At 52.4% G+C, this 20,650-nt stretch overlaps 7 protein-coding genes across 7 annotated transcripts; 4 read left to right on the top strand and 3 right to left on the bottom strand.

Annotated features, from left to right (window-relative positions):
* Window positions 1-55: 55 nt before the first annotated feature.
* On the bottom strand, window positions 56-2,359 carry NEUTE1DRAFT_148613 (uncharacterized protein; the record flags this gene model as incomplete). Its single annotated transcript, XM_009855894.1, has 2 exons — window positions 56-1,905; window positions 1,963-2,359. The coding sequence occupies 2 exons, from the start codon at window positions 2,240-2,242 to the stop codon at window positions 56-58; spliced, it is 2,130 nt and encodes a 709-aa protein (XP_009854196.1).
* Window positions 2,360-3,130: 771 nt separating this feature from the next.
* On the top strand, window positions 3,131-4,911 carry NEUTE1DRAFT_68698 (uncharacterized protein; the record flags this gene model as incomplete). The annotated part of the gene is made up of 2 exons (XM_009855893.1): window positions 3,131-3,708; window positions 3,824-4,911. 2 exons carry the CDS (start codon window positions 3,200-3,202, stop codon window positions 4,608-4,610), a joined length of 1,296 nt encoding a protein of 431 aa, XP_009854195.1.
* Window positions 4,912-5,337: 426 nt separating this feature from the next.
* NEUTE1DRAFT_50093 (uncharacterized protein) lies at window positions 5,338-11,011 on the bottom strand (the record flags this gene model as incomplete). The annotated part of the gene is made up of 7 exons (XM_009855598.1): window positions 5,338-7,313; window positions 7,369-7,582; window positions 7,632-10,082; window positions 10,180-10,268; window positions 10,335-10,715; window positions 10,803-10,869; window positions 10,934-11,011. The coding sequence occupies 7 exons, from the start codon at window positions 11,009-11,011 to the stop codon at window positions 5,338-5,340; spliced, it is 5,256 nt and encodes a 1,751-aa protein (XP_009853900.1).
* Window positions 11,012-11,922: 911 nt separating this feature from the next.
* On the top strand, window positions 11,923-12,836 carry NEUTE1DRAFT_118104 (ubiquitin-conjugating enzyme E2 variant 1; the record flags this gene model as incomplete). Its single annotated transcript, XM_009855892.1, has 4 exons — window positions 11,923-12,060; window positions 12,142-12,221; window positions 12,292-12,539; window positions 12,612-12,836. The coding sequence occupies 4 exons, from the start codon at window positions 11,985-11,987 to the stop codon at window positions 12,676-12,678; spliced, it is 471 nt and encodes a 156-aa protein (XP_009854194.1).
* A 282-nt stretch (window positions 12,837-13,118) lies between these two features.
* Window positions 13,119-14,941, top strand: NEUTE1DRAFT_131814 (uncharacterized protein; the record flags this gene model as incomplete). The annotated part of the gene is made up of 2 exons (XM_009855891.1): window positions 13,119-13,167; window positions 13,236-14,941. 2 exons carry the CDS (start codon window positions 13,119-13,121, stop codon window positions 14,939-14,941), a joined length of 1,755 nt encoding a protein of 584 aa, XP_009854193.1.
* Window positions 14,942-15,744: 803 nt separating this feature from the next.
* NEUTE1DRAFT_118103 (uncharacterized protein) lies at window positions 15,745-16,133 on the top strand (the record flags this gene model as incomplete). The annotated part of the gene is made up of 1 exon (XM_009855890.1): window positions 15,745-16,133. A coding segment is annotated over one exon (311 nt), but the record flags the coding sequence as incomplete, so codon positions are not given.
* A 1,184-nt stretch (window positions 16,134-17,317) lies between these two features.
* NEUTE1DRAFT_148609 (uncharacterized protein) lies at window positions 17,318-19,525 on the bottom strand (the record flags this gene model as incomplete). The annotated part of the gene is made up of 2 exons (XM_009855889.1): window positions 17,318-19,207; window positions 19,262-19,525. The coding sequence occupies 2 exons, from the start codon at window positions 19,523-19,525 to the stop codon at window positions 17,318-17,320; spliced, it is 2,154 nt and encodes a 717-aa protein (XP_009854191.1).
* Between the last annotated feature and the right edge of the window lie 1,125 nt (window positions 19,526-20,650).

Raw genomic sequence — 20,650 nt, 5'->3', positions numbered from 1 at the left:
AAACCCAACATCTCAACAGCAGTTTCAAGTGAAGGAACAAATTCCGGCGACACCATTACCAATACAGCTTCCACCGACTCAAGGCCCTAGTAGGAATGACCTCCCCATGCGCATTAACACCCTGGTCCAGCATTCCCGTCGTCGCTACAAGTGCCACATACCCAATCTGCTCATCTGGCCTCACATCCGCCATCTTGACCCTCATCCTCCTTAGTATCCGCGCTCTTTCCGGCCCACCAATGGCCGACCCGCCTTTAGGAACTGGTATAAACGGATTCTCGCGCGTCAAGCTCGAAGCATGGTCGAGGATATCCGGTGCCGGCGTGGTTAACCGTAGGAACAGGCCGGCAAGCGACAGGATCTGCAGGATACTTGTGCACAGAATGAGGATGGCGACCCATTGCCGGTTCAGTCCGTAGATCTCGCGACGGGTGGACTCGGTGGCGTTGTTGACCATGACCATTGATGCGCCTTGGTATCCGCTGTATAGATAGGGGCCGGGGTAGACGGGCTGAGACATGATGTGATCGGTGTCTACGGGGAACTTGGAGTAGTTGGAGTCGGTGGCGGTAAAAGGGTCGAGCGAGGCGTAATAGTACGTGTTTAACAGGAGGGTGAGACGCTTGGAAAAAGCTTCGTCTGTAATGTTGGTGGGCCAGGGGCTGAGATAGTTCAGCTTGAAGGGGAACTGGGTGATGCCGCGGAGGTAGTTGTCGATTGAGGATTGGTATGTGGGACTTCCGTTGTCGAAAAAGCCCGCCGCAAAGGGGAAATTCAAGAGGATGTTGTGCACGACAGGCATTTCTAGGGTAAAGGGAGAATGGGCGTCACCTTGGTCCCATTGCGGTGATTTGGAGCGCCGGACTCGTTGGGCACCGCAGCCAAGTGGCGATGAGCAGAGGATGTCGACCTCGACTGGGACGTTTCGGAGAGTGCAGTTGTACAAGGTGTAGGTGTGGTCTCCCTCATGGGAACCAAACATGATGTGAAGGTGTCCACCTGACGTCCGCTCTGGTGTTGAATAGTCTGAAGTAACAAAGAAGCTGGCTCTTTTGTTGTCCGGTGATCCAATGGGTTCGGTGTAACCAGGGAGTCGTTTGCCGGTTGTGTCATTCTTCTTGTCGACATAGTATTTCGGAGTAGTCCATCTATCCGCAGGTATGTAAGCGAGTGTTTCGTTGACTGAGGCGCCGCTTTGCACCTGTTTGCAGTCGAGATCATTGTATGTTGCTTCAGCCGTCAAGCTGTAGGAGGTGGTTGCGTTGAAATTTGCAAGCCCTAGAATCTTGATGCCGATTAAGGAGGCATAGTCCACTTCCTCCATTGCGGCTTGATGGATTGTTTGCCAATCGTCATTCGATGGATCTATGAGGCGAGGGATTCTGGGCCGCGCCCAAAGGTCAGTCGTGGACCGCCTCTGCCCTTCAGCTGCCATAAGGCTGGAAGTGAAGAGAGAATTTGTAGCTGAGGATGCTACCTGGAGGCCGCTCGCCGAGGAGAAAGCTGACTCGGAGTCTGTTGTAGAGTAATACACGAGTGCCTTGGAGTCCGACACTTGGATCGTTGTGAAGATTAGACGCGACGAGCTCTGGCCGCCAAGGGGTGAGAGAGCCCATGTGAGAAGGATCATGATACCCAGGCTGATGTGGGATCGCACGCTGAACAAGCGAAATAGACTTCCGGCGAAGCTCTGACTCCCAAGAATCTGCTCGAGGGCACCGATGGAGATGCCTTGAGATCGGGTGGTACTCCACAGACCAAGTATTTTGTAGAATCTGCTTGCTACAGCCGCAAAAACGATGGGATAGATGGTGGGGGCTAGTTTGGTGGCTTCGACGAGGCTTTCACCATGTTCGTTGTTATATGTCGGTTGACCTTCCAATTGAATAGCGAGGGCAGCAATAACTGTGTGACTTGGAGTCAGCAAAGAGACCTTTTGACTCGAGTGCATGTAAACCATACCAAAGAAGGCCACTGGCGTGACACTCAAAATGAAATCGCCGACTGTCCCGATCCACCAGATATACCCTTTGGGTGCGATTTTCTGAGGACCCTGAGGCCATTCGGGCGCAACCTCTTCATATGCCACGGCTGTCATGGACTTGTCCAGTCCCTTCTGAGACACATCCTCTATCGAAGCTCCGTTATAACTTGTTGTTTCGGAGACTGGAGCAAAATGTAACCTTTCGTCATATTCACCCTGGCCCTGGGGTAGATGGTTGAGTTCATGGTAGTCGGCCATGGTGATGTATGCTTATCGTGAATGATGAAGGGAAAGATCCAGTTGTGTCTTCAAGAGAGAGACGCCGTGAGTAGAAAGAAGACTACATGTTCGATTATGCTTTCGCGGATCGCTACTATACATGGTATGACAAGGGCCTCCCTGGAGCCGTACCAGGAACTGGATTAGGCCCCGGAGCTGACTCTTGTGGGACGTCGGAGAAGACTCTCATTGGAAGGATCTTGTCGACCGTTGAACTTGTGTCAGAAGAGAGCTGGCGACTATCTTGCAACCTAAGAATATCATACATATCGCGTGTGAACGAATGGGCTCGCTGGGTTCAGTCTGATGCTTGTTTTCTCGGCCGCGCCCCTGCGTAGCCTGCCGTGTCCAGGCCCAGCTCGCCTGGCTGTAGGATCGGTCCATTCGTTTCGCATTAAATGAGGGTCAACGGCTGATCTGCTGGTGTCCATTGCTGCCTCGAGTGCCGACGAGATAATCTGATACTCCAATCTGTACGCGGCTGCTTTTTAATCGGTTAGAAATGAGGAGAATTAGCCCAAAACAGAAGGGCAAAAGTGGTTATGGTGTGATGCTGTGTTGAAGTTCAAGTTAAGTTGTTGTTGGCCCGTCTCTCTTTGCACAACGAAGACAAAGTTCACATCTCGAGTGGGGCTGTCAGCATGCACAAGGCTGCGAGGCTTCTGATGATTGGCCTAGTCCGGGTCAATCCTTCACATTGCTATGGTAGCTTAAGTGGATCCAATGCCCCAAGCTCCTTCAGGCAATCCGCTTTCTGACGTAGGTACCCCCGTACCTACCCGCACCGCAGCTGTACACTGTACGGGAGCTTCAGAGCCTCCAACGGCGGCCATTCAGTTCAACTCCAAAACACCAACAAACCCACCGACCGAACCGACGACAGCAACGGGCAATTGCTTGTGGTCGACATCCACACATACACACATATACACAGCCATGACCATGACAGCAGCGACAACACAAAGGGCCCTTGCGCCCCTCGCGCGACATCAGCAAAGACTCCTCACATCGGCCACGGCCACCTCGGCGCGATCCCTCTCGACCCGTCGTCGAACTCTGCTCCCCGCTTCCACAACAGCCCCGACTTCCTCGACAGCAGTATCAAACTTCCACACAAGCGCCAACCATGCCATCCCCACGGGCGGCTTCGGTGGCGGCGGCGGCATCCCCACGTACTTCCAGAAGCCCTCGCTACCGGCCAACACCATCATCCGCTTCGTGCCCCAACAGACAGCCTGGATCGTTGAACGCATGGGCAAATTCAACAGGATCCTGCAGCCCGGTCTGGCGATCCTGATCCCCTTCATCGACCGCATTGCCTACGTCAAGTCGCTGAAGGAAGTTGCTCACGAGATCCCCAGCCAGAGCGCCATCACGGCCGACAACGTCACGCTCGAGCTCGATGGTGTTTTGTACACGAGGGTGTTTGATGCTTACAAGGCGAGGTACGTCTTTTATCTTTCTTTCCCTTCCCCTCTTTTGCCTTCTTCCCCCATCCATTGAATCACCCATCGGTAACAATTATTCATAACTAACCTCCCCACCCTATCTGTTAAACAGCTACGGCGTTGAAGACGCCGAATACGCCATCTCCCAACTCGCCCAAACAACCATGCGCTCTGAGATTGGCCAACTCACCCTCGACCACGTTTTGAAAGAGCGCGCCGCCCTCAACACCAACATCACAGCCGCCATCAACGAAGCCGCCCAAGCCTGGGGCGTGACCTGCTTGCGTTACGAGATCCGGGACATCCACGCGCCCAAGCCCGTCGTGGAAGCCATGCACCGCCAAGTCACCGCCGAGCGGTCCAAGCGTGCCGAGATCCTCGAGTCCGAAGGTCAGCGCCAGTCAGCCATCAACATCGCCGAGGGTAAGAAGCAGAGCGTCATCTTGGCCTCTGAAGCGATGAAGGCCGAGCAGATTAACCGCGCCAGCGGTCAGGCGGAGGCCATCAGGTTGAAGGCGGTGGCTACCGCGGGGGGCATTGAGGCGGTGGCGAGGGCGATTGCGGAGGGCCAGGGAGCAGCGCAGAATGCCGTCAGTCTGAGCGTGGCGGAGAAGTACGTCGATGCGTTTGGCAAGTTGGCCAAGGAGGGCACGGCGGTGGTGGTGCCGGGTAATGTGGGCGATATTGGCGGGATGATTGCTACTGCTCTGAGCGTCTATGGCAAGGTGGGTGATGCGCAGGCAAAGGCGATGGCCAAACAGTTGCTGGAGAAGCAGCAGCAGCAGGGCGAGCAGCAAGAGGCGGATTCGCAAAAGGCTTTGCCCGGTGGTGTCGCTAAGCAGGAGTCCCCGGTGGACGATATCGTCAAGGGGTTCGATCAGGCTACTAAGCAGCGCTAGTCGGGCTGTGAGAACGAGAAGACAAAGGTCAAGAAGAGGGAAGAGGAAATCCAGTGGCCTAGGCATGAGCCGAATATTTACTGGTTGGGTTGATGTTTGAGTCGATTCAAATTGAGAGGCAAGACAAGAAACAGATGGATGCGAAGAGAGTTTCCATTTTTTTTGACGCCCGGTTGTGGTTGTATTATTACTTACCCTTCCTCCTCCCCTTCCTGTGCGATGGTTGTAACAAAAAGAGGTTGGAAGAACACCGAACATAGCATTGTACGTATTGGAAGAAGAGCATGGCGATATGACCCTACTTACTCGTTTGGGCCCGAAACACCCTAGTAGCATGCATGGCGTTTAGTATGGACGAATTTGTTAATCACATCACTTTCTTATCCAAGTCATGCTAACGTTTGTGTAAGAACGAAATGGGCCTGAAAAGACTAAACATAACATAATTGAATGATCTCGCTCTACTACTACTACTACTTGCTCGTAAACCATCTAAAATACAACATCCTTACTCATTACCGACCAACTTTTCTGATGGGCTGGGGAAAAAACCCATTCAACGTCCATTAGCACTCACTCCGTCTTCCACATCCCATCCATCTCTTCTGCGTTTTGCCATCCTCTGTCCCACCTTCCACTTACAGTTCCCCCTTTTCCATTTGTATCATCCTTCCCCATTCCCCCATCTCTCCCCTTCCAACCTCCCCCCCTTCTCACTTACAAATGATCACTTACACCCCAACTCCCCACCCACCACATCCAACGCCTCCCCCACCATACCCAAAACCCTATTATCCCCACTCGTCCCCGCCACCTTCACCATGCTCACCAGCAACGGATACAACCTTAACAAATGCTTCTTGGTCTCGCTATCCACATTCGGCGTATCCGGAATCGCGTCCGGTTCCGATCGCAAGTCCACAAGCCCCCGTAAGATACGATAGAGTTCCTTCCGCTGCGATAAAGGTTGCGGCATACAGCCGCGCAAAGGCTGGTCGGCGACGTACGAACGGATGGAGAGCGCGCAGCGCAGGATCAGGTAGGGGGCAGCGGTTAGGGCGAGGTGGACGTAGAGAGGGTGGGTGGATCCGTGGATGGTTGTTTTGTCAGGGGGAGAAGAAGAAGAAGAAGAAGAGGTGGTACCGATGGGTTCTTGAGTGGGGGATGAGGTAGAGGTGGGTTTGGAGGGAGGAGACTCGTCCTCCTCCTCGTGGATGGCGACCAAAGCAAAGAGTTCGTCGAGACAAACTTCTGCCATTGCGCTGCGGTGGGTTGGCGGGGGGTCGATGGTGCGGCCGCGTCGTTGTTTGTAGAGGAGGTCGAGGTCTACGACTGCGTCACTTCCGTTTCCGTTGGGATTGCCGTTGGTGGTGTTGTCGTGGTGATGGTCCTCAGAGCCGTAGATGATCAGAGCTTCGGCGGGTGCGGGAGCGTGGATGATGGATGTCCGGAAGAGACCTTCGGCGTAGACTTTCCTGGTCTTATCAAGAATCACCTCGGCGCCGAGAGCCGGGATGATGAGCTCCCTTAGCTTGTGGAATGAGGAGATGTCGAACTTCTGGTCGTCCATGATGTCCGTGCCGCTGGGCGCGATGGAGCAGTCGGCGCTGATGATCCCGTTGGCGATGGATACGATGATCTGCCATATCTCCTGGACGGTCGATCGAGCTTTATCTATCGCGCGGATGTGGGGAAGTGTTGCCTTGAGCACAGCTAGGACTGTCTTTGTCGCTTCTCTCCACGGCTGTGATGACTTGGTAACGATCTTGAACTTGTACTTGAGGATAATGGGTTTGGCCAGGGCTGCGAGCGCCGCGGCGAACGCTCCGGTTTCGTAGATGTCAGTCTCGGCTGCATGCTTGATGACGAGGGACTGCAAAATAGACATGCTCTCCTTTGACATGGCAACGAATGTGCGCTTTTCTGACGCCGCCTTGTCGGGGTTCTCCTGGGCAAATGCCAGGGAGACGAACTCAGCTATCTGGGTGATCATGGCGGATGGAACTCTTGGTACGTCTGTCTGGACTGTGCAGAATACCTGGAGGATCCGACCTTGCAAGGGTGTGACATACTCGGTGTCGCTGGCGTATGCTCCGGGAGTGGCATGTTGCATGGCGTCTCTGAGCAGGGTAAGCATCCGTCTAATCCTCTCCACGCCAAAATCATCTTTAATGAGGCCATAGAGTTCTAGCAGTGCTTCAACCCAAACCAAAAGGCACTTTTGATTGTCCGCTGACTTATCGTCCTTTCCGTCCTCAGGAACTGGAATTCCCCTGGACCAGAGATCCCACGTTAAATCCAAGCTGCCCTTGCCAAGTCTTGGCTGAACATGCTCAGCACAGCTCCTGAGAATTTCGCGAACAGCGCTGTAGACGGATGCATTAATGTCGAGTATCTGGACGTCCAGCATTCTCGCAAAGTGTCCGAGAAGCTGCTGCCAGGTGGTGGCGAAGTCCTCATGACCCAAAAGTACCTGGAGGTAAGAAGAAAACAGTCCAGAAACGCCTCGGATGATGACGTTAGCCGTGTCTGTCCAGCCCTCTTGGTCTCTTGCTTTGGCTGGAGACGTGTGAACTGCCCGAAGCTCGTCCTCTATCGATGCCAGAAGCCTCAGAATCACAGATCTGATGCAGATCAACCAGGCCTCAGGACTCAGGCTATCCCCGTAAGCAGATATGATCCGAAGCAGAGTTTGGACGGCACCTACGGAACCTGTTAGTGAGTCTCACGACACCACGGACCTCAGAAAAAAACTCACTATTTCTCAGCTCTAGTCTCTGATCTGTGGCGACTGAAGTGAGTCTCAGGAGAAGGAGCATCCACAGCGCCCCTCCAGAATCTTGATGGGAGGGATCAGCAGCCAGCTTGAGAAGCGCTTCATCACCCGAGTCATTAACCATGTCCTGCGTGAGAGACATGCTCTTGCTATTGCTAGAAAGAAAGTCTGAGATGGCCCAGAAGAACGTGACAGTCTGTCTAATGTTAGCGTTGTCACAACTCATATGGGCGTAGGTGACTTACAGTCAATGCGACATTGAGGTCATCATCTTGCGTACAAAACTTGTATAGGGTGTCAACAAGGTTAAGAAAGCAAAGGTTAGGTAGCGAGGGTAAGAAGTCGGAGCATATTAGCTGCAAAGAAGCAAAGGAAGGTCGGATTAGTTTGACTGAGCGCGTCATAAGTCGGGGTGTCGTGGTGGATGAAGAGTCTTTTGGGAGATCTTCTTTGACGAAAATTGTATCGATAATGGCGAAGATGGTATCCCAGCCTTGAACAAGACTCTCGCCGCAGTTCTCAAGCAGGCCTTTGAGGCCTTCGAGTACAATTCGGTGAATGTCCATGTCGGTGGCGTGATTGCTAAGGGACACCTCCCGACCTTCGACTCGAAGAGATGATAGCGAATTATGGAAAGCCTCGAGGATACGGATCTGAATCGGGCCACGAACGTCTTCCTGCTGAGTTGCAATAGATCCAGCAGCCTCTAGAAGAATACGCACAAGCGTTTCAGCAGCGCGCGCTCTGACCGGAGGAGTATTAGTAGAGGAACTAAGTGTGTCGATAAGCTCGGTAATCAACGGCGTCCAGCCCGATACCTCCGGAGGATAGGAGAGCAACCGCTCCATGTTGATAGAAGCAAGATCTCCCAGCTTGGCAAGGGCAAACTGATCTTCCTGGTTGGCACCTGCTCCCGGAGAAGTTGTGATACTGAGAACCCTTTTGTGTGTAAAAGTGGGGGTGCGAAGGGGCCCCGGGGGAGGTGATAGTTGCGCTTGCCCCGTGGTCTCAGAAGTAGTCTCGACATGCTTGACGAGAAGAGCGCACACTGCCTCCACAATTTCCACAAAGGCAGAATTGGGAAAGTCAGCCGTGCTCTCGAAAAGTCGGGAAGCAGCAGTCTCTACTGCGCGAATCTCGGTGTTGAAATTCGACAATAGTACGTTGGCTTCCTGCTCGGCTTGTTGATCTGGGCCCCTGGTCGCCAGAGGTGTTCTTCCTGCAGCTTTGCCCGATGTAAACAAGACAAAGTCAGCTTGTTGCAAAGTCTCCAAGAGAATTCTCCAAGTTGAAGACAACGTAGGACCCAGAGCAATGCCAAGGTTCAGAAGAGCCCGAAGACACAACAAGTTCCGGGTGTTAAGTGTAGCTGGAGTTATGTCCATCGATTGCTGCCTTTGCTTTTCTGCTGCCTGGGCCGAGGCGCTTTCTGTGGTAAGCAAGCCGCGAGCGTTGCTAAACAAGCTGCTGCCTGTCTCCGAAGTTGCTGATAGTGGAGTGTCCCTCCTGGATGAGTTGGAATTGAGGCAAGCCGTAAAGACATTGGGCGGCACTGCCGCTTTACCAAGCGTGGTGAGAAAGGCATCACGGGGAGTAGTGAGCTGGAGCAATCCGGCCACATGGGCGAACTTCTGAAAGGCCCTAACCAGGCCATGGTAGTACTCCGAGTCCAGTGCAGAGTATAGGAACGTAGAACATGTAGCAAGAATCGCCGGCCAGCATTCATCGATGAAAGCGGCGCATACTTTGATTTCTGGGTATAAAGGGTGAGTCTCCAGCGTTAGCGGATTGACTGGAAGTGGGTTTCGCTTGGACGACGCTGATCTCTCCCGATTCTTCAACCCTTCACTGGGTGTACTGGGTCTCTCATCGGCGGTCAGAGCAGGCGAGTCACGGCCGCCCTCTGGCTTCACACTCTTTTTCCTTCGTCCCTCGGTAGGCACGGTAAGAGGGAGTATGAACTTTGCCAGACCTTCTGACAGGGAAGTTATGCAGGCCAAGGTTAGGCTATACACATATGACTCTGGGATACTTGGGGGATCCGTCTTATCAAGCTGATCTATGCAAGGAGAGCGCATGGTGCTCCAGTGAGTGCTGATGCCCGTGTTATGGCCATCTGAGCTGACGGAACCAGATATGATGCCTGTAACGCCACTGGCCTCCAGCATGGCCTGGTCCGTAGAAGCAACGGCATTTGCATATGGGTTGGCGACTGGTAATGTGGATTGGAGCCCGAGACCAATCACAGTTGGCTTCTCTGTACTGACGCGCACAAACGCAGCCGTCAGGTTTTTGAGAATGTTCTTCTCGCCCTCTTTGGCATCGTAAAGCATGAAAACACGCCGGAGCAAGGCATGATCGGCGAAGATGCCTCTGAATACTTCCATGCAGAGTGACCTCTTCCACAATGCAGTGTCCTGGTCCAGCAGTTGGGTCAGGATGTCGAGTGCATCTCCGCTCTCAGAGGGGAGAATAGTAAGGTGACGTCGGAGTAAAGTGAACAAAATGCGGACAAGACGGACACTGGTTGCAAAGTTCGGTTTACCGCGAAGAGCACTAATGATGAAGGGCATAACCCGAGTGCGTAAAATATCGGCCTGCTCTGGGTGAGTGGTGAAGATGGCAGCGTGGTTGGTCAAGACCGATTCTATGAGTTCAAGACCGAACGTCTGGGGCATGCCAGAGAACCGGAGATACTCGGGTCGTTGGTTCTCTGTCAACAGGCAAATATCGTTGAATACCTGTTTAATCAGTACGTGATGGCCCGTGCAGGAAAAGGGGAAGAGTAAATACCCTGTATGCATCCATAGCCGCAGCCTGGACTGGTACCGGCCCTTGCTGAGACGGAGCCTCCCCAACATATTCGACATCGCCCCCAGCGCCTGCGAATAGTGGTTAGAATCACGATACTCGGCCTTTTATATCATTGCGTAGGATGAGCCACTCACCATCTTCAGCTACAACTTTGTCAAAGACCGACACCACAAGCTGCTGGAGGGTTGCCGCCGAAGCATTGTTGACAATAGCATTTTTACTAGACTGCAAGATGAAGCATATGTTGAGGGCGGTAACCAGAAGCTCGCCTTTCACCTCGGCGGCGTAGTTGGAGAGTAAAGACGGAAGAGCTTGGAGGATCTTTAGTTGGACATCTAGTCCCGCTGACGTGGCCTGTTGCAATGCTTCAAGAACCTGGCTCAGCTTGAACCTGGGTAGGGCGCGTGATGCAATGAGCCGCTGAAGACAAACAATGGCAATTCCGGTGAACTTGACATTTTTGGTGCCGCAAGCGATGATAAATGGGTTAACAAAGTTGGATCGTTGAGAGAGTTCTAGACGAGTGTAAGCTTCTATCAAACACACGTGGGCGGCAGTTATCCCCTGGGCAGTGAGGAAGGTGAAGAACAGCAAAGACACACCAGCAGATATTTGGGCTTCAGATGTCACTTTTAGACTCTTGAGCTCCTCCAGAGACTTTTCAGCAGCCTAACTCAGGAATAGTCAATGAACGATTCTTTGTAGTTGGACTAGAGCTGAGTGAGATACGGACCTGGCGCAAGTCATTATTTTTGCGCTTGCTTTCCTGGATGAGGTTGGCAAGCTCGGATGCCACCAATTGGGCGGTCATGATCGCATCCCAAAACCTAAAGTCGGGTTGCCAGCATCAGGGTTCTGGGATACTATGAACAGTGAACGGAAAAGGTCAGGGGCGGCAAGTGTCGTTGATATCGGATTTGAACGCGCGTCGTCGTAGGATGCTCAAGGATCGATGAAAGCTGTAAACCGATGATGCTAATTCCAATTGGTGAATGGTGAGGATGGTGTTGACCAGCAAACGCCCCAAATATTGGACCTTGTGACCTTGATAACTGGAGCGGTCCTTATGTAGGTAAAGTCGATGGATGGGCAGTGAAGCTTTTAGCAGATGAAGTTGGGTGGGAAATTAAATCCGAAACAAACGGGAATGGCCAAGTAATTCGTTCTAGGGACTCCTCGTGTCCTGGAACGGTTCTCGTCTTTTCCACCCGAATCAGGGGATGTTGGACATCCGGATGTGAAAACAGTTATTAGGCGACAAAGTGTTGTTGTTGAAATAAAGAACAAGGACGGGATTGACACGCCGGGACGGGACGGCTTCAGTGGTCGCCGTCACTGAAGCTCCGTGTTCACTGTCCACGGCCCGCTGAAAGACGGAAGGCACGGACCAGGGAGCGAGCTCGGGGGGTAGGTACCTAGGTAATGTAAGTACCTAGCTCCTGTCATTAGGTAATTGTAATTACACAGTAACACACACCCGGCAGAATGGCTCACCGCCTGACTATACACCCCACCTTGTACATAACGTTATGGTCCCCGCAGTGCCGCTCTGCTGGGGCCTGTCAGTGTGCTGCGCATGGCGCTGTCAGGCCCCACGGCCGCGCCCAATAGCCTAGAATCCATTCCGGTGCGCGCCTTGCATTAGGTCACTCACTCACAGCCTAGGTACCTTCCACTTTCACTGCGCAAACAGATCGCCTGTGTTCTTCTTTGAACTTCCACTCTCTTTCTCTGTCACACATCTTTTCTGAATCAACCATCGCCAGACAAAAGTATTAGAAACAATGGCGGTTGCTCAGGTGCCCCGCAACTTCAAGCTTCTCGCCGAGCTCGAGAAGGGCGAGAAGGGAATGGGCGCAGGTGCGTCTTCTTTTCCATGTTGGTGATGCGCTATGAATGCTGGACAGACGATACTGATGATCTGCTTCATCCCATATACAGGTGCCTGCTCCTACGGTCTCGAAGACCCCGAGGACATCCTCATGACCCACTGGACTGGTACCATCTGGGGCCCCCCGCACGTACGATTACTCCCTCCCGTCTTGGTCGCCGTCATCGCCGCTCTCTCTCGGCTAACATTGGTCTGAATAGGGCAACCACGAGAACCGCATCTATGAACTCAAGATGGAGTGCGGCGCCAACTACCCCAAAGAGCCCCCCGTCATCCACTTTGTTAGCCAGATCAACCTTCCCGGTGTCAGCCAAACCGACGGCCGCGTCGACCCCAATTACGTCGGCATCCTGCGCGACTGGACTCGCATCTCGGCCGAGCTTTCGAGAAACCCCCGCCCGAAAGAGGATCCCTTGAGCCTCGAGGCTGCTCTTATCGCCATTAGAAAGTACGTCCAACCGGGGAACAAAGCAATACGCACAGAGGAAAACAGAAAGGCGCTAACAATACGACATTGCAGGTATATGGAAGAGCACAAGAAGCTGCCGCAGCCTCCCGAGGGCTCCAAGTACCCCATGTACAAGTAAACATCTACCGGTACCGCCACGGTCATTATCGATAGAAGCAACAGGTTCTTAATACATTTTGGCGGATGTTCATATCATGTTCTGGTGTTTGGGGTTTTGTTAAGGGAGCTAGGGAAGCATTGTATAATTCGTATGCAAACCAAAGTTATGACGCTTTACCACAGTGGTGACCATCGTCTCGACGGCCATGCGAATCGTTTAACGAGGCCGTAACATGCTGAGTAGTGTTTGTGCATGGCATCAAAAAGTACAAGTTGACGCACGTGACAGCGCGTTTGTGTGAAAAGATCAGACAAAAGCGATTATGTCACAGGTCCAATGTCTCCACTTCGTAACGATACCTTTCCCAAAGTCGGTTTTCGACCCCAAAACAAAACTCCAACACTTCAGTCACAACCTTCAAAAGGGCCCTGAACCCTAGATCTAGGCTCGACAGATGAATGCCTGCTTTCATTAAGCCCGGCTGCGATTCGCGGCATCGCTTTGCCTGTAAGGCCTACATTTTCCAGCATGTCATTGCTTCAATTGTTTCTGACAGAGGCTCGTCCACCAAACAGGCAAAGCTCTCTTCAGAGCTCTTCTTCGCACGGGCTACCGTGTCCCTCTACCCCATGATGTCGCTACCGCTCTAGACGAAAAGCAAAACCCCATTCGTGCCCTCATTCGTAATGGCTTTCGCCGCAACAGCTCCGAGACCAGCTTGCGCCTGGTCAATTCGGCACTCAACAAAGGCTACCGCTTCCTCGAACTGCTCACCCTCGCGCGCGACGAATCCTCTCCCGCCCATGCCGACGTTCTCCGATTTCTGCGCGAAAACAATGAGCGCGTCCTCGCCATACGAGAGAAGAAGCGCCAAGAGGCCGAGAAATTCAAGAAATTTGCGCCCAACCCTGACGCCATCCCTCTGCTGACCAAGATACCGAGCCCCAACGGCAAAGGACCCCCGACCTTTGTCCCTACCGTGCGTCCGCTGCCGCTGGAAAAGCTGTCCGGCGGCGTGCGCAAGTTGCCTACCCTCGACGAACTCGGCGGCCACCCGTTCCTGCGCCTGCGCAAGCCGCAATCCGAATACCTCGGCCGCGTGCTCCGACAGAAATTCCAGCGACGCCAGCGATGGGCCGAAAAGTACCACGAGCTTGTCAGCGAAGAGCTGGCCGATGCGGAGCAGGAGGATGCTTGGGACGATATGGTGGAGGAGATGTTGCAGGGCGAGCCGCAGCCGTGGGAAGAGCCGGGGTACTATGCTACAGACGGTGCGGGCCGGCAGCGATGGACGCAAAGCAAGCAATCGGCTAGGCGGGCGCGGACGAGCCATGGGTCGTATGCGCACGCTGTCAAGCTGGCTATGGCAGACATCGAGCTCAAGCAAAAACGGGAGTGGGACGAGATGATTGCCAGGGGTAAGGCGTTGTGGAAGTTGGTGCTGGAGGAGAGGACTCTGGCTGAGAAGGAGAAGAAGAGCAGGAAAAAGAAGGAAAAGGTCCAAAGGAAGAGAGAGAGGAGGAAAGAGGCGAGGAGGTTGAGGAGGATAGCAAAGATGAAGGAGACGCTACGGAAGTGGAGGGTTAGGACTCAGGAGAGGAAGAAGAAGGAAGGGACCGAGAGAAAAAAGCTACAAATGGACCAGGAAGCGCGCCAATTGGAAGATGCAAAGTCTCCAGAGCTGGCTACTGCTGAACAGGAGGCTGGGAAAGTAGAGACTGAAGACAACACGCCTGAGGAGGGACGTCTAAGGGGTTCCCAGGCATTGAAAGCGACCCGCCAACCCAAAAGGACCAATGTCCAGACAGTAGCGGATGTGAAGGGCACCGAATCCCCAACAGTACCCGCAGAACCGGCAAAGGAACCCGCATCGAGCTTGGAAGAAACATCAGCATCTCTTGAGGAAAAAGAATCGGAACCGGACCCAGTTGAGGTACAACTTCAGGAGGAGCCAACACCAGCTTCCCCAGCGCCCAAGAAGAGAGGAAGGCCAAAGAAGGTGGATTCCGAGACCCTAGCGACAGAAGCCTCCACCGAGCCGGATACCACAGCGCCAAAGAGACGAGGCAGGCCACAAAAGGCGGCAACCCCTACCGAGGAAGAAGCTCCAAAGAAGCGCGGTAGGCCTCGGAAGGCAGTAGCCGCCACAGAGGAAGAGGCAGCTCCAAGAACCTCAGCTCAAATTACCGGCGCTTTACATGCCGGCGGCGTTGCGCGCGACACTTTCCCACCGACGGCCATCCATCCAACTGGACAAAATCAGATCCGGATACTACTGTGATTGTATGTGCTGATCCGCCTTCAGCAGACAGCATTCAATTGGCCCAATTTCACCTCAGCTTTTTTCTGATAACTTGGAGGCTGAGCCGCCCATGAGGAGGGAAACACCAGGGATGTGGGCGGATGCATTAGAAGCCCATTTAAAGGCAATTGCCTAGCTGAAGCTAAATATAGAGAAGAGGCGAAGACCCAAGAAGGAGATAACAGGAACGCTGGCGGTGGATTCTGGAGCTTCTCAAGAAGAGAGGGAGGCCAAAGAAGAACATGACGATACTCTGCCAACACGAGCCTGTTGCCGCTCCTACCACTACCACCCCGATTGCAAACAGCTTCATCCATCGTTCCAACAACTGCTTCAGCGGTAACCCCCCAAAAAAGCTCAGCAGGAGCAAACGAAAGCAACTCTTCCCCTCCGAAGCCGCGTCCAGCCCTTCCTCATCTGCTCCCTTTACAATACCACAACTATCGCTGCAATTGGGAGCGTACATGCGCTCCAAACCCCGACGACGCTCTCAACCCACTCGCTGCAAGCATCACCATCCCCTTCTTAAAGCGTCTCATCAAGCTTCCCGCCACACTCGCCGATAAAACCACAACCTCAGCCGCCCAAGCCCTGGGCATAAACATGGACAGATCAATGAACCATAAAATCGACGTCCAATTCAAGTTAAGGTTGTCGCACACGAACGCGACATGAGATGGCTCACCGAACTGGCTATAAGGGTTTTCACAAACTGAGTAGCTGAGGAGATCAACGGTATTATCTGTCACCAACACCACAAAGATACACTATGAATCTGTGGCAGATGGTCATGGATGGGAAGCCTGATCGATCGGCCGAGTTCGTTCGTGAGGTTTCACATGGAAACGAAGGGGGTTTTGGGAATAAGTATGGCAGAAGGACAGAGGACGAGTTGGTGCTTTGGGGGTGGGAAGGTGATGGAACTGGGGAAAGCGGAGAAGAAGGATTAGTTTTGAGTTGTGCAAAAGACAGCGGGAGGAAAAGAAGAAGAAGTAGTGGTGGGGTTGGGATAACGAATCATCAATATTTTTTGGAGCGGAAAGGGGGAAAGAGAACCTTCCGTCCTAAAATTCGACGGGCGTTGACCGGATGATTCGACGGTACCTTATCTAATGCTACTTACAGATTCTGATGAATGACTTGCGGAATTCAAACACAAACATCAATTACCCAAACAACTCTTTTCTCGTCTTCTGGTAAGTATTGATTCAGTATCTGTAAAAGTAGGTAATAAGCTACCGCAATATCTGCAGGCGATTGTTATGGGTCAACTTTCTTTTTTTTTTTTTTTTTTTGCGAATCCTTCGAACATATAAGAGAAACAGCAGTGGTCTACAAGTATGTAAGTGCGCCTACTAACCTAAAAAAGTTTTCTGTGACCGGTTGAGATGGTTACGAATCCCTCCCTACTACATCGAGGTAGTAGCTGGAGTGAGGTAGTTCACCAAGCCCTTGTGACGGAACATGACGGAACAAGCCTTCCTAGTATTCCTCCAATGCCATGTCATGCACTTACCTTATACCTAGAGGTCCCTACTTCTTAAAGTGGAAACTATTCGTTACGATAGCTTCAGTCAACTACATAGTTCCTTTAGGCTACTGCCACCAACAGCCCAAAGTGAGTCTGCTCCATCTTCCCCCCCAAGTTATAAACTTATATCTCAGCGTAGAACATTCAACATTATACGTGGGGCGGATAGTTCAGTGGCAAAATATCTGTTTTGCAACAATGCACTTGATTATCAAGTGCTGCTGCTTCTTACAGAAGGTCCCGTGTTCAATCCACGGTTCGTCCACACGCTTTTCTCCTTTTTTTTTTTCCTTTCTTTCTTTTAATATTTTGTTGGTTGGACATTCGCGGTGTATGGAGGAGGAGGGGTTGACTGAGTACGACTTGTTTGCTTTTCATTTTGCAATGTGATTGTAAATCGTCATGGACTTCGAGGGTAACTCCAGAGGTTACAAACCAAGTTGTCTCTGTCGGTGAGAGACGGATCTATGTTTCCATGCCCTAGAATAGCGTTCATTGTCTTGCCGGCTGTCTCTCGTTCCTCCTTTCTTCCTTTCCATTGTTTTCTATCCTCCCCTCTTTTACTTCAGTCATCGATGTTGCCCTTCATTCTTGGCTTCCTGCGTGGTAACTTGTCACAGCATCTTGGATAGCCAAAAGTAATCACAATTATAGATTATTTCCCTCTTCGTTCTGATTCGGATGAATATTTTTCTTCCGCGCCTCGATCCCTCCCATCCCATCCCATCCCATCCATGAAATCCCAGCCTTCCTGTACCCAAAACCTAAAAGGGAAAAAAAAAAAAAAAAAGTAAACAACCGTACCCAATACCCTAGGTACATTCCTACAAAGTCACAGCCATGGACAAACTCTTCCAAAAAGCCGCATTAATCTCCTCCACCCTAATGCCCGGCGTTCTCCCCAGACAAATGGCTCGTTCCGTCAGTTCGTTCACCAGCTGATTAACGTCTATGGTCACTAGCATGCGTTGATTCCACATTTGCTGTGGCTGTTTGGGTGGAACCGGTAGTGGCTGATCGAAAGACGTGGTGGTGTTGGTGGTGGTGGTGATGGTTGTGGTATTTTCAGTAGCGGATCTTGAGGATGATTCCGAACTCCTGGAGGACAAGTTGAACATATTGTTACTGTTATTATCTGGTGAGACCTCGGAGAAATCGAAGCTATCGTTTGCTTGTTGAGGAGCGCCGGTGGAAAGTGGTTTGTTTGTCGTCGTCGTCGTACAGTGTTGTTGTTGTTGTTGCTGTTGGTACCCGAAAAGCGGGAGATCATCGCTGATAATTGAATTTGAACTGAAGTCCATCGAAGAAGGCAGTGATTCCACATAAGCAGCAGTTGTTGGAGGATCGCAGTTCTGACCACCAAGCGAGTCAAGATAGGCCAAGTCAAGTTCCTTCAACGGTCCTGATCCTGATCCTGGTGGTCCTCCTGGTCCTTCCCCCCCACTACCGCCAACACCAAACTGCGCCGGATAAATCTCCACGGTGTACGAATCCGCTCCGGGCGGGATCACGACCCCTCGTTGATGAAAGTAAAACTCGACTTCATCGCAATCGTAATACGTCCCTTCAAACCCGGGCAAATACATCTTCATCTCCTTGTCCAGAAAGTTGTCCCTAGCGCTATTGACAGCAGGCGGGAACGGACCCATGGCGAAGCCCGCCGTCAGCTCTGCGTGTGGTTTTAGGAGGTCAATAGTCCCCTGATTACCGACCTGCAAGCCAAGTGGCATCCTCGTGCCCGCTTCTGACGCGAGGGTGCTGTTCAAGGGTCCTCCGGGTCCACTTTGGTGGAAGTTGTGCGTCCCGGCCCCGCCGAGATGGTAAAAGGGGTACTGCCAGTTGTAGAGGCTCTCGCCGGCCCTCCTGGCAATGGCTCTGCACGTTCGTTGGAAGATCATGTCGGGCGACTCAAAAAGGAAGCAGAAGCCGAAGGTTCTGTTGAGCTGGTCGAGCGGTGGGTTGGGCATGGTGACCAGCATATGGGCGCGCTCTACGGCGAAGCGCTGGTAGCGGCGGCCGAAGGTGGTTTCGTGTGAGGCGTAGGATAATGGGCTGGGAAGGGAGGAGTAGGGGGATGGGATCGGTGGGTGTAGTTGGGCTAGGGATTGTTGGGTGAGGAAATCGAGGTCGAAGTCTATTGTGGCAAAGTCGAAGGCCTTGGAGATAGATGGGGCGGTGGTGGTTGGAAGGAATTCGGCTGCGTGGCTGGTGGTTGGTATGGAGAGACTCAAGTCTGTTGCCGGGGCAGTGGTCAAGTTACTTTGAGATATTGGCTCGTCAGTGATGGTGAGGCCTGGGTAAAGCTGAGGGGGTGACTCGGTGGCTGATGGTTCCATCGCATACTCCGGGGAATTCCTTTGACTCTCTGGCTGTAAAGGTTCCTTTCGCCTGCGATGACTTCCAATGGACTCAGTTGTGCTCGTGCTTCCTCGTCGCCAACCTTCTTCATGATGGTCATCTGCGTCAATGTCATCACCGCTGGCTTGTGTGATAGTGATGAATCTTTTCTTGGCAGCGAGGAGTTGTCTGCCTAATTCTGTAGAGTTGTCTAGTAAACCACTGGCGACAGCAAAGTCATGGAATTCCATAAAAGCATTGCGCATTTCTCGGTTGACCTGTCGTAAACTCTCGACTTGTTTCTCCAATGTTTGTACAGTCGTCTCTTTGCGGTTCCGGTATGCGCGCTGTGCTAGACGTATTTGAGTTCGTCGACGCTACAGGACCATCAGCATCACCACTTTCAGACTACAATTGTCATTTACACTCACGTCAGCAGCAGTCTTATCATTGACGTCTAACCGCGGACGTCCGCGGGCCCGTTTAGTTTCATCTTTTTCGCGTGTCCCGACTTCTTCCTCTTGCAGTCTTGGACGTTTCCGCGGACCTCCCTCTTCAGGTCGTTGGCTTGTAACAGTAGACCGTGACTGACGAGTCAGTCGGGATCGAGCCCGTGCCTGGGCGAGGGGGTCAGGATAGGCCTCGACGCCGAGAATTGCTAGGTCGCCTCCAGGATATCGCATCATGGGCTTCATAGTCGATGACTGTTGGGTCTAAAATGAAGCTGGAAACTGGGATTGATGATGGACAAACAGTGAAAGATGGCAACTTGAAAGATGCTTCGAAGTCTGACGGTCGAGCTGAAGGGGAAGGAACGCCAAGACCTGGGGTAGGACTTGGAGCCGAGTGATGCTGCTGCGGCAGTCGCAGGTTGGAAACGGGGCGGTTCTCACAAACGTGCACAATAACAAACCGCATCCAGTGTCCAAATTGTAGTTGCGTACACTATGTATTCACAAAATGTACACACTCTGTTGGACATCTGAAAAGACGTTGAGTAAAATGTTGGCGATCTGATAAGATGCAGGGCGGTTGAGATGGGATCCCCTTGGCCGTTTCAGTCCCGGCTGTTTTCCGATTACTGATCATCAAAATGTGGACCGTGCCAGGTACAGGGTACTCGATCTCAGTAGGTCATCAAGCCTTGAGATCAAGTGCCGGCTACCTTGACCTCGACCTCAAACTGGCTGGTGGAGGACAGGCCCTTTACTCACTAAACGACCTTACCCAACTTGAACTTGTATGTATCAACACATTGTGGAGAATGGACAAACAGCATCTTGACAAAATCCATGCTTTGAGATTTATCGGTTTGGTCTGCCGGTCAAGACATACCCAGGATCGATATCCTCGAAGTCATCATGTTCCGGCATAGAGGGGCGAAATGCCAATCTGTCCGATAGTCAGAAAGGAGCACTGACCAAATCATCGATGAAGCCGGGAGCTGGGCGGCGCGAATATGGAGCAAGCGCACCGGATGTTGATTTAAGCTTCCAGTCTTGCCCGGGTGAAAGGTGGAGACGGACCCGTGCTCATGGCGGAGCTCAAAGGGAAGCCGTTCATCCCGTGTCCAACGACCTCGCCCCGAGCCAGTTCCACTTTCTGGAGTTCGGGAGCCGCAGCGCCCAGCTCAGCCCTGTTAGGTGGGCCCCTTTGTCACTGGAGTCCGTCAAAATTCAAAACAGAGATCGAGCGGCGATCAGGGGCATTTTGTGTTGATTTATCCCCCGGCAAGCCCGGCTTCTTGTCTTGAACAGTTGGAATGGCATGCCTTTTTGCTGTTTATCGCCAGGACGCCCTTGTATACGCAAGACATCTAA

Source organism: Neurospora tetrasperma, assembly GCF_000213175.1.
Source record: "Neurospora tetrasperma FGSC 2508 unplaced genomic scaffold NEUTE1scaffold_6, whole genome shotgun sequence".
Classification (NCBI taxonomy): domain Eukaryota; kingdom Fungi; phylum Ascomycota; class Sordariomycetes; order Sordariales; family Sordariaceae; genus Neurospora; species Neurospora tetrasperma.
Note: the sequence above shows the minus strand (reverse complement) of the source record. Positions and strands in the feature narration are given on the sequence as shown.